General features: G+C 59.5%; 1 protein-coding gene across 7 annotated transcripts in view; it reads right to left on the reverse strand.

The window, feature by feature from the left end:
- Positions 1-12,199, reverse strand: part of CAMK2B (calcium/calmodulin dependent protein kinase II beta) — a 171,445-nt gene that overhangs the window by 20,717 nt on the left and 138,529 nt on the right. For 5 of the 7 annotated variants that reach the window (XM_075558102.1, XM_075558098.1, XM_075558100.1 and 2 more), the window contains exons 6-12: positions 9,200-9,272; positions 5,820-5,922; positions 5,652-5,735; positions 5,086-5,180; positions 3,666-3,788; positions 2,794-2,877; positions 1,938-1,980 (exon numbers count right to left, since the gene is read on the reverse strand). In XM_075558102.1, coding sequence (XP_075414217.1) covers positions 1,938-1,980; positions 2,794-2,877; positions 3,666-3,788; positions 5,086-5,180; positions 5,652-5,735; positions 5,820-5,922; positions 9,200-9,272 — 605 coding nt within the window. Of the gene's footprint in view, positions 1-844; positions 920-1,937; positions 1,981-2,793; positions 2,878-3,665; positions 3,789-5,085; positions 5,181-5,651; positions 5,736-5,819; positions 5,923-9,199; positions 9,273-12,199 lie in introns of all 7 variants that reach the window. The other 2 variants (XM_075558101.1, XM_075558095.1) reach the window with 1 other exon arrangement.

Consider the following 12,199-nt stretch of genomic DNA (forward strand, 5'->3'; position numbering starts at 1 on the left):
TGGGGAGGACAGAGATATGTGAGACCAGAGCTGGCAGGGCCTTGGACTCTGGCCTGAGCCAGTGTCATCCCCTATTGGCCCCCAAAGGGGCAGTCGGTAAGAGATCAAAGGGGAGGGTCGTGGGGCGAGGCAAGGAGAGACTCATGGTAAGAATCCCAGTGAGGACAGAGTCTGAGCGCCTGGGCCTCGGGCTGAACACAGCCTGTCCTCAGGGCTGCGGGCCAGAACGCATGTAGAGAACACAGCAGCCCCAGATGACGCACCTGCCTGCCTGGCCACTTGCCTGTACACAGCCCCGCAGAGGCAGGCAACCATCGGAGGGCTGGGGCCCTGGGTGGGCTCGGAGGCAGGCGGTGGGTAGGGGCAGGCGGTGAACATCCCATCTGCCCTCTCCGGAGGCAGGGTACACGTGGGCAGTGAATGGGGACTAGCACTTCCCGAGGGCCTCACGTGGTCTTTCGCAGGGAAGGGCTCTCCCTCTTGCCCTTCCCTGAGAAAGCTTCCTACTAGGGGTCCTGAGAAGCCTCCTGATGAGCCCAGATCCTTCAGGCGCGGCCACGCTGCCTGTGGCTGTGATGGACAATGGGTATACGGGGGACTCCCCAGAGTACAATGTGCTGGAGCGAGACAAGGTCACAGGACCACGGCTCATGGGTGGTTCCCCGGAGGGGGTCCTTTTAGCCAGGTCCACACAGGGCCAGGCGGATGCTAGGGGGTGATCTAGCTCAGCCCGTCGCTGTGGTGCGGGTGGTTTTCCTTGGGGTGCACAGCCACGGCTGCTTGTGGTGAGGGGCCGCATGCTGAGGCCTGGCAGGGTTGGAGACGCTTGTCAAGACACATCTACCTTGCTCCACCAGCCCCATGGTGGCACCGGAGGCGGCGGTGGACATGGTGGCAGGAGCGGTGGTCTGTCTGCCCACTGTGAGCGCCGGGTTAGACACAGCAGAGGGGAGCGGCGACGGAGGGCAGAGGGGACACAGACGGGGCAGGCAAGATACGAAGAGAAGAGAGACAAAGGAAGCAGAAGAACATTAGAGTTAAAGTCTAGGGAAGAGATGAGACTGCTGGTCCCAGGATCCCAAAGTCTAGGGAAGAGATGAGACCGTTGGTACCAAGATCCCGTTAGCCGGGAGAGTTGAAACAAGATTAATTAAGACTGATAACCATTTGAAAAGCATTTGCCTCCTTTCTCTAGAGAAAACCCCAGTGGGGCTTCTGGGGGAGGGGGAGAGGGAGGACACGGGCGTGGGCGAGGCCCCAGGGCCCCCACGTGCAGACACGACAACGTCCAGTTAGTGTTGGTGTGATGGTGCGCGGCCCGTCCCCAGCGGAACAATCACAGCAAAAGTAACGGGACAGGGGTGAGGAGCTTGGCATGGGGTGGGGGGGCCAGGGGTGGGGACACACAGCAAGAGAACGGAGCCACTACAATGACCCACAGAGATGTGACAACGGAGACAAGACCTAGAGCCCAGGAGGACTCCACTCCCGCAAGCCCTGCCCTCAGGCGCCCGGGCTGGTGGCTGCCAGCCATGCAGTTCCTCCTCTGACTCACCCTCCAGCTTGCCGCCCAGCTCCCAGACACGCAACGGGTGCCCAGAGGGCTCAAGACGGAACAGAGCGGCCGGAACTACAGACATGCAGAAGGCACAGGAGGTATCTGGAGACAGGGTACAGAGACCACAAGCATGATGGCCGAGGTGGCGGGGGGTGGGGGACAGCTGGACCCTGAGGATTGGTCAAGAAGAGTGCCAGTCCAGGTGCCCAGGGCTCTGCAGGCCCTGAGGAGCCGTGGGACTGGGGTGTGGTGTGCTGCGGGAACGGGGAACGAAGCCAACTGGTGGTCACAGGGAGGCCTTCTTGCTTCAGCTCAGTGGCTCAGTGAGGCCCTGCAGGTCGGGGCTGTGGCCCCTCTCCTGGGGAGAGAGTATGCTCACCTGAAAAGTTCCGAGTGGCCAGCATGGTGGTGAGGATGGCTCCCTGAGTGAAGGAAAACACAGATGAAGGCTAAGGGCTGGTCCTGACCCCTCTGGAAGCTCAGAGAACGGGGGTACCCAGTGAGCCCCTGGAGCACAGCTTTTGGACACTGGCCAGCAGGACCTCAGCCCACCCGTAGTTTCCGAATTGGAGGACAGTGACTTGCTGTGGGTCTTCTGAATCTGGCTACTCTACCATGGCTTCTAGGGCCTATAGAGACCCACAGAACCTCAGGGACGTGGCCTGGATGGACTGTCCCCTGCCCCATGTGCCAGCAAGTGGCTGCACTGCTCTAGAAGGCCTTAGAAAGTCCCGACTCTCGTGGGGCCTCTCTGTGATTTTGCAGGGGACTTTGGAAGAACGGGGTGCTTGGAAGAGAAGCCTCAGGCCAGCAGGGAACAGACCAGGGGAAGGGGATGGTCACTGGGCCCTGGCCTAGCGTGCTGTCCGTGTGCAGGCACCCTCCACTGAGGCCAGTACTGAGGTGCAGGTAGGAGGTCAAGTGCACTGCTGAGATTCTGGGGTCTCTATTTAGGGCCCTTCCCTTCCTGTGTTCCCCACACTCCTAGACTCACTGCCCAATGTTTTCTTACCAAGGTGTGCTTGTCTCAGAAACATCTCAGCTTATTCCCTACTAGAGAGTAAATGATTGACCACCCCATCAGCTTTTCTTCCTCTGTAACCACAGCCCTGGGGACCCAGAACACCCCGCCTCCCAGGGGGCACCGACTGAGAGGAAGCAGAGAGCAGGGAATACAAAGGCTGGAGCTAGAGAGGGTTTGTACCCTGCCCTTGCGGAAGACCAGGCCTGCTCACCTTGAGCTTTCTCCTGGCATTGAACTTCTTCAGGCATTCCACCGTCTCCTGTCTGTGCATCATGGAGGCCACCGTGGAGCGTTGCTGTGGGAAGAGGGAGTGTCAACAGCTGCAAGAACCCAGAGTGGCCACTTTCCTTCCCAGGGAGCTTGGAAGAGCCGACAGGGGTCTCCTGGCAGAGGTGCAGGCGTCTCACACTCCTGGGGCCACCACATGCTGAAAGTTACAGGACACATTCCCCCCTGCCCAGGAAACAGCATGTCTCCTTGCTGCCAGTTCCTGTCCCCACCCTTGTCCCACATCCCCTTCTCAGTTGTCCATCCCCCATCCTCTGTCCACTTCCATCCCTGCTTCCTGTCCTATCCCTATCCCCACCCCAGCCCCGCCTTTGCCCCTGCACACCCCATCCCCATTTCTGTCCCTCCTCCCCTGCCCCACCCCAGCCCTGCCTTTGCCCCTGCACACCCCATCCCCATATCTGTCCCTCCTCTCCTGCCTCACCCCAGCCCTGATCCTCCACCTGCTTTCAAGCTCCCCCAAACCAGCACCAGTCCTCCTCCAGGCTTGCCCTCTGCCCTCATAGCTCCGATTCCCTGACAAAGGGGGCAGGTCAGCGGGAGAGCCCCTCTGCCCTCTACACCCTTCCAGAGACTGAGGCTCACAGGCTCCACAGAAAAAACAACTTCACATAAGGCCACGGGCAAAGCACCTGACCCCAGAGCACCAGAGGCCTTTCAGGGTGGGAAACCAGTGTGGGAGAGGGGCCCTCTCTGGCAGCGGGAGAATAAGCCTCCTTCTGACAGGTGCCCACAGGAGGTCCATGCGGGTCCTCCACGGAGCTGCATCTGCAAGCACGTGCGCAGGCCACTTACGCAGACCCATGGGTGCTTCAGAGCCTCGTGGGCTGTGATGCGCTTTGCAGGATTGATGGTGAGCATCTGGTTGATGAGGTTTTTGGCTTCAGGAGTGACAGTGTCCCACTCAGGGGAGGGGAACTAGGGAAGGAGAGAAGACACGCAGCCGTTGGGAGCTCGTCATCGACATGGGAAGCCGAGCTTGTCAGAGGAGCCCATCCTGCCAGGAAGGCGAGGAAAAGCAGGCTCAGGCTCTGACCACAGCCGGCTCCACTGCCTCCCCTCCTCCTTTCTCCCCAGGCTGCCCTCTCACCTGTGTGCCCACACTCGCACGGACTCACCTGTATGTGCCCACAAGACCCACAGAGGCAGACAGGCACACACACACACACGTATGCACTCACACAAACATGCGCATACTGGTGCCCACACACCCACAGAAGCAGACAGGTACACACACTCGCACATACTCACCTGTATGAGCCCACACACCCACAGAGGCAGACAGGTACACACACTCGCACATACTCACCTGGTCTACAGACCCACAGAGGCAGACAGGTACACACACTCGCACGTACTCACCTGTATGTGTCTACACACCCACAGAGGCAGACAGGTACACACACCTGCACATACTCACCTGTATGTGTCTACACACCCACAGAGGCAGACAGGTACACACACTCACACATACTCACCTGTATGTATCCACACACCCACAGAGGCAGACAAGTACACACACTCGCACATACTCACCTGGTCTACACACCCACAGAGGCAGACAGGTACACACACTCGCACATACTCATCTGTATGAGCCCACACACCCACAGAGGCAGACAGGTACACACACCTGCACATACTCACCTGTATGTGTCTACACACCCACAGAGGCAGACAGGTACACACACTCGCACATACTCACCTGTATGCACCCACACACCCACAGAGGCAGACAGGTACACACACTCGCACATACTCACCTGTATGCACCCACACACCCACAGAGGCAGACAGGTACACACATCGCACATACTCACCTGTATGAGCCCACACACCCACAGAGGCAGACAGGTACACACACTCGCACATACTCACCTGTATGTGTCTACACACCCACAGAGGCAGACAGGTACACACACTCGCACATACTCACCTGTATGTATCCACACACCCACAGAGGAAGACAGGCACACACACTCACACATACTCACCTGTATGTGTCTACACACCCACAGAGGCAGACAGGTACACACACTCACACATACTCACTTATATGCGCCCATACAGGCAGACAGGTACACACACCTGCACATATTCATGCACACCCAGGTGCATACATGTGCCCACACACCCACAGAGGCAGACAGGCACACACACATGTACACGTATGTACACACATGTGCATGCTCGCGAGGTTGGGGGCAGCACTCACGTCGTAGGCGCCAGCCTTGATCTGCTGGTACAGCTTGTGTTGGTCCTCGTCCCAGAACGGCGGGTAGCCCACCAGCAGGATGTAGAGGATCACCCCTGGGAAGGTCAGGAGCACAGGCTCAGTGTGAAGTGGGCAGGGTCTCCCCGGGCCCTGAGGCCAGCCCTGACTTGCCTTCAGTGTGTGATGGGGAGGCTACAGACAGGAGATACCTCCAGGCCATCAGGGGGCACATGCGGGCCTTGTGGGCCGGGGGTGGCCTGGCCCATCTGGTGACCGCCCTTGAGTTCTCTGGGATCCTGACCATCCTCTGCCTTCCACTGGTGCCGTGAGTCTGAGCCAGTGCATGATGTGAAAACCATTTCACATGGGTTGGCAAGCACAAAAACCTCTCAAGAGCCAGGCCCTGAGGAACCGAGACCTCACTTCAGAGGGGCGTCCACTGCACTGCCCTTGCCAGGGTCTCCCCTGCTAAGTATGGTGCTCTGGCTACCTGCTAGACTGGCTGGCCCAGAAGAGCTCCTCCTGAGGGGGCATTCCACCCCTCCCTGGGCACGCCCAGTCCTCACCACACGCCCAGATGTCCACGGGCTTGCCATAGGCCTCCTTGCGAAGGACCTCTGGAGACAGGTATCCTGGTGTGCCGGCAAAGCCTGGTGGTGGAGGAGAGGCAGTGAGGAGATGGTGGGACCACCCCACCTTCCCGCTCCCCCACGACATGATAGCCGGGAACTTACCAAACCACGCCTGCTGGTCCCCCTGCACCTCAATGGCCAGGCCAAAGTCAGCCAGCTTCACTGCTGCGCCCTTGCATTTGCTGGCCAGGAGAAGGTTCTCGGGCTGCAGGTACCGTCAGGGCCAAGAGCACATTTACCACAGGGGCGAGTGATGGGTAAGGGAACCCCACCGGGGTGCGGGCAGGAGACACTGAGCTCCATCGCCTTCCCTGCCGCGTGCTGTCCCCGGTCCTGGGAGCCCTGAAGCTCCCTGCCTGTGTATCTCCCAGGGGGACACTGTTAGCCCACAGTGACAACCACAGGGACACCCTCACGTGGAGGGAGAAGTTGGGGGTGGGGTGGGCTAGGGGGATTCTTACTGGCCTGGGCCCCTTTGGTAGAGAGAGGGTCCCCCAGTTACCAGCTCCACTCCCAAGAGGTATCCAAGGCCGCTCTAGCATGCGGGAGACACCTGCTGTCCCTCCAGGCCACCCTGCCCCCAAAGGCCCCAGCAGGGAGGCTGCAGCACAGGGCTTCCAGGACCAAGGGCAACACAGGATATCTATCCCTGGGGCAACCCCCGCGCCCCCATGGCCCGCAAGTGCCCATCTGGCTCAAGGCCCAGCTGAGCTGTTGCTCCCCCACACCTGGCAGGAAGAGGGCCCTGCTCTGACTGCACATTACAAGGGCAGGCTGCGGGCAAGATGACCCACCCCACTCGTACCCACCCTGGGATAGCAAGACTCTTGCTAAGTAGGAAGGAGACTGGTTCCCCTACCCCAGAGGGAAGCAGCCGAGGAGACTGCTGTCTTGTCACTAAAGGGCACTCAGCCAGGGGGTTGCAAAGGGGTCTAGGCAGCTGCAGGACCTCAGTGCTGTGCCCCTCCCCACTCCCACCTGGCCAGGCTTTCTGGTGAGCACCTGCCCCCCCCCCCCAGGTACCCAGTCCTACCACCCTGAGGGGAGCGGCCGGGGGTCCCTGTGCAGCAGGCTCTCTGGAGCCTGGGGCCGCTTCTCCAGCAAGTATTCCCTCCCACAGCTCAGTCCCAAGATCTCATCTGTCGAAAGCACGTTACTGCTTTCGACAAGACGAAACAACGCCTTATCCATGAAACGGCTTTTTAAATGCATCGCAACTTCAGAAATTAAAAACATAAAGAACAAGTAGAGTCGTTAAAACAACAACAACAACAACAACCAAACCCCAGACAGATCAAACCAAATTCACTGTCATGAAGTCGACTCCAGCTCAGCACCAATGACATACACAACTCCGCTCCCCTCGGAGCTACGGGAGTCGGGCTCTCCAGAACCCCCGGCCCCCAGGGCCAGAGCCCAGAGCAAGTGGGGGCCAAGGCCCCCTGCAGGCTCTGTTCCCTGCCTTGGCTTCCAGTTTCCCATGGTGACACAGGCTCCGTCACAGTCACGCTTGTCCTTCGCACCCCCACCCCCAAGGTCTAGAATGAGAGGGGCCCTCACAGCTGAGGATCCTAAGCATCTTGCCTTGCACCAGTGTGAACAGGTGAGGGGTCGCAACCTCCCCATGCACCACCCTACTACCCCACTCCCAATCCCACCACACACACAAAGTCAGAGCCGCTGGCAGGGTCCTGCCAGCTTGGGGCAGAGACATGAAGTCAGCGTGACCTGGTCTTCTGACAAGAGAATGGGGCGGGAGTGTTGGGGACACCACAGCGGCCCTGGCCCTTATAGGGAAGGGAGTGGGATTGGCCCCTCCTGGGGTGGGGTGAGAGGAGAGAACCCCCATTATCATTCTGAAAACCAGGCCCCAAGTCTCTTAGAGAGTGTGACAAGATGGAGTTAGAATTTGTACCCTGCCGAGAGAGAGAGAGAGAGAGAGAGAGAGAGAGAGAGAGAGAGAGAGAGAGAGAGAGAGAACCCGCCAGAATGTCTTCCCCTGGTTTCTGGGGAGGGCAGATGGAGACAGAGACAGCCAGATGAGGCGGCAGGGAGCAAGTCTCCTCGGTCTTCTCCATGATCCAGGCAGCAGCAATATCCTGAGCTTCTGCAGTTGTCTGACCCTGGAGAATGGGTGTCCCATGCCCTCCGACCCATGCCGTAGGGATCTGTCCCCTATGGTGATGTGCTCTGAGAGCTGATGGTTCCTCCTGGTTTCCTGCACGACCGTCCGTGGGCTCAGATCAGACCCCACAGCCCCATAGGCCCACTGGGACTCCCCCAAGGGGAGGCCGCTTCTCCCGGACCTACAAGGGCCACTGCAGCTTCCTCACCGCCTGTCTCTCATCAGAAGGATTCTACCTGCTCCCAGGTCACAGCCAGGAGCTTGGGGGGGGGGAACGAGGGGGGTCAGCCTGCCTCCATGTCTCTGCCTCAGAATTACCTAGATAAGTAACGTGAGCAGGGACACCTGAGGTACAGGCTGCCACACCACCTTCACAGGAATGCCACTGCGTCCAAATAGGGGGCTCAGGCGCCCCATCTCACAGGGAGCATCGGGGGTCCCTCCCAGAGGCCCAGTGAGGCACGCACACAGGACAGAAGACAAGGGCACACGAGGTTGGCCAGACAGGACATGCAGACAGGAGGCACCAGGGTAGGGGCATCGGAAAGGCTGGCAGCTCCCTAAGAGTCCATGGGGAGTGTCCTGTGACGGTCCTCATGTGGAATTGTGACCACCTCCCCTAGCGCAGCGGCGGGAATTAGCCCAGGCCCCATTCTCTGCCAAGGAAGGGCATGGCCCCATTTAGCATGTCAGCGTGGGGGAAGGCCCATCGCAGGCCATCCACTGGCCTCTGGGCAGGGTGACAGGACTAGAGTTTACCAGGGCAGCTCCTGGAGGAAGAATCAGCTCCAAACCCATTTGGAGAAACCAGGGGCTGAAGAAGGGAGTGGAAGAAATGGAAGGAAGGAGGGAGTGGGTGGTGGTGGGGCGTAATGCAGGGAGAAGGCAAGAGTGAGCAGGGAGAGGGAGGAAGAGCTGCTGCTGCTGAAGCGCTGTTCCTCCTGGGCGGCCTCCCTGCCTGCTCTCCGCATTGCTAGCCTTTTGTTGATTTGAACAGAGGCCAGCACTGGCCTGGCTGCCACCCTGGAAGAGAGCTGCAGGCAGGCCTGTGGACCTAGAGAAAGTGCTTGGATGGGAGGTACCTCCCCCGCAGCAGCTGCCATCAGCTGGGCAGAGGCTAAGCCCCACCTGCCTGTGCAGGGTTGGGTCTTGTGGATCCTGGGGGCTAAACAGAGCCCTTCCCCCACAAAGACCCCATGTGGGTTTTGAGGGGGCTGCCGGGGGTGGCCCTGTGGCCGAGGTGGCAGGTGCACACGTGGGGTACTCCTGCAGCGGGAGACTGCCTGCCCTGCTCCTACCAGGTCTCCCTGACAGCGACATGCAGACGACAGGGGGCCCGCGGGTGGGGGACACTCACCTTGAGGTCTCTGTGCACGACCCCCATTTGGTGGCAATGGAGCACCGCCTCCAGGATCTGCTGGATGCAGTGACTGCAAACACCAGGGCCGGTTAGTTCTGTGCGCGGTGGCACCGAGGGGGCAGTGGAGGCCTAAGGGGCTAGGGGAGGAGGAGCGGCAGCCGGAGGAGGGGGCAGACGGATGGACAGATGGCTGAGCTCAGTCCTGTTCTCTGGGAGGGGGCTTCTTGAGACCCAAGAAGAAAGGTCCTGGTGGAGACAGAGCCTGGCCTCTCTAACATCCTGGAACCAGGCCAGAAGCCTTGGCTGGGGCAGATGCAGGGCTTCCCAGGAGAGCCCCTCCCTCCATCGGGAAAGGTGGGAAAAAGGGAGAATGGTGGGGACAGGAAGCCAGCAGAGCAGCCTGGCTCCACTCTGGGAAGCACTGTGGGCAGGGCCTTGGGGATACACAAAAATCCCTGGAGGCGTGCAGGCCTTGGGATAGGGTTTCTAGGGTGACTAAGGTCTTGTGGAAAACCAGGCTCGAACTCAAGGGACAGGGAGAGCTGGTGAGCAAGGAGCTTTGAGACACAATGCCTTCCTCACCCCCAAAGGGTAGCCTGAGGCCCAACCAGAAGCAACCCCTAAGCCAAGCCAGCCCTTTCTCTGCCTGCCCATGAGTCAGCTGAGGCGGCAGGGGAGGGCCACAGAGAGCAAACCCACCCTTTGCCTAGAGCCCCTCCAGGCCCTTGGTTGACCTCAGGAGGGAGGCCCAGACTGAGGAGACAGAGGGAAGGGATGAGGATGAAGCCCCGGAAACCCAAGGCTGGGCTGTAGAGTGAGGGCAGGGTTGGGTACTGAAGGTCTGCAGGCCGCACCCTTTGGTGCCAGTGCCTCTGCTTCATCCACTGGTCACAGGTGCCCTACAGCACAGGGAGCCCCAGCAACCCCAGGAGGGCGCTGGAAGGCAGCAGCCGATGAGGGCTCCTTGGTGCTCCAGGTGAAGAGTTCAGGACACTTCTGGAATATGGCCCACTACAGGGAGGCGGCAGGGCTGCCAGAGCTGCTCTCAGGCCACTTCTGCTGTCCCTTAGGGCGCAGGGCCCACTCGGTCCTCATCCACATGAAGGCCTGCCCCTTCCCAGACCACCTGCATCTCCACCCCAGGTGCCCTTGAAACACGCCGACGCCTCCCAGGACCCGGAACACCCTCAGCCCGGCTGCCCCCAGACAGCTTCCCTCTGGATCCTGGCTGGCAGGGGTGTGAGTGAGGCCCCCTTTCTGGACACGCTGGAGTCTAGGCACATAGAGAGCGAGTGGGGGAGACAAAGGGCCACCGGAGGAGCTGCCGGGGCTAATCATGGCTGTGGGATCGCCGGGGAACGAACCGATGGGCTTCCCCAAACAGCTCCCACCGGCTTTTCTCCACATCTAGAAACCCAGTCTGCTTCCGCCCCAAGAAACGCCAGGTGTGCAGTTCCGATGGGAGCATGGCTCCCCGATGCCCATGGGGATCAGAAGAGCCTGGGTCTGCAGGTGTTAGAGAAAACCTTCCTGCCCCTTAGGAGGATCTCTTTGCCCCTCCCTACCGTGCCCCTCTCCGCATGGGGCTGTGTCCCTATTCCTGTGGTCACTGGAGGAAGGGCACCTTTGTCCTCATTGGAGTCCAGGTCAGCAACCCCCTGCTACTGTCCAATTTTTTTTTTCCTACTGAGCTATCTCTGGAGGGCAGGCAGGTTCTGCCCATAGGGATCCTCACTTTCACCCCAGATGGGCTGAGAAACCCATGCTTCGTCCCCCAGGGACCTCCCACCTTCCATGCACTCACTCCTACTAAGCTGTGGCCCTGGGAAGAGGGGGCCATTCCATATTCTGTCATCAATTTGAGACTATGAAGAGTGAAGGGGTGGAGTTTAGCCTGTTGATCAGGTTGCAGTTTGATGACCTCACTTGATAGCTTGCTGGAGGCAGGGCACACACTCACTCCCTGGGAGACACTGCAGCTGACAAGACACATGGAGCTATGATAGTGTCCTGAGCTGGAGGAGCCATGTGGAGACCCCTGCCAGAGCTGAGATGCTTACACCACCACTGGATCCACACAACTTTCCACCCACTAGCCTGCGATTTTCCTGCATTCAGCATCAATGCAAGTGTTTTGGGAGTCTGAAGAGGCCTTTATAGGTTGGTATTGGACATATGGGCTAATATCAGACTTATGGACTTGATCTGGACTGGGCTAAGATATTTTCTTAATATACAATTCTCTTTATATAAAGCTCATTTTTATATATATTTGAGTGTCTATGAATTTGTTTCTCTCGCCCACCTGGTCCAGCACAGCTGTGGAGCTGGTGTTTCTTGGATGCACAGGCAGCACCTGAGCTGAAGCGACACCTCTTCCCAAGACAGGTGGGAGGGTAGGGGGTGGTGTCCACAGATCATAGCCTGCCCTGGAAACAGGTGTGCACGTTCTTATTTTCTTGTGTGTAGAGTCCTCTCATGCCCAGCACAGCTCGGCGGTCGCCTGCCAAGCTCCAAAGGCTGGCTGTGGTGCTGGGTCCCCTCTGCCTCAGCAAGCTCGTCCCCGGTGGCACCCAGCGCGGGCAGTGCAGGGCAGTCAGCGCAGGGCGCAGGAGAGTCCCAGGCAGCCCTCTTCTGGATGAAGCCCACAGCGCCTTCTGGGCTTTAGCGCAGGACCCCCGCCCTCACACCTCAGTGTGGCCCTCGAGGCCTCCGGCAGGAGAGCTCCCCTGGGGTGCTCACCTTGCCACTGGGCTGCGGCGCCACAGCAGGGGGGCAATGCTCCACGGTGTCCGTGGTGCCAGGAGCCGGATATGTATGTGTGGAATCAATACGCTCATGTGCCCGCCCCCTTGCTCACGATGTCCACTCGGAGGGGAGGGGGCTGCACTGGTCCTTGCAGGGGTGCACCCTCTAGACCAGCACTGTGCATGTCTTATGGCTTCCTGAGGTCTCCCTAAGATCTGCAAATAATGCTGCCATCTGTCTGACATGGCC

The sequence above is a fragment of the Tenrec ecaudatus genome, chromosome 9 (assembly GCF_050624435.1).
Source record: "Tenrec ecaudatus isolate mTenEca1 chromosome 9, mTenEca1.hap1, whole genome shotgun sequence".
Classification (NCBI taxonomy): domain Eukaryota; kingdom Metazoa; phylum Chordata; class Mammalia; order Afrosoricida; family Tenrecidae; genus Tenrec; species Tenrec ecaudatus.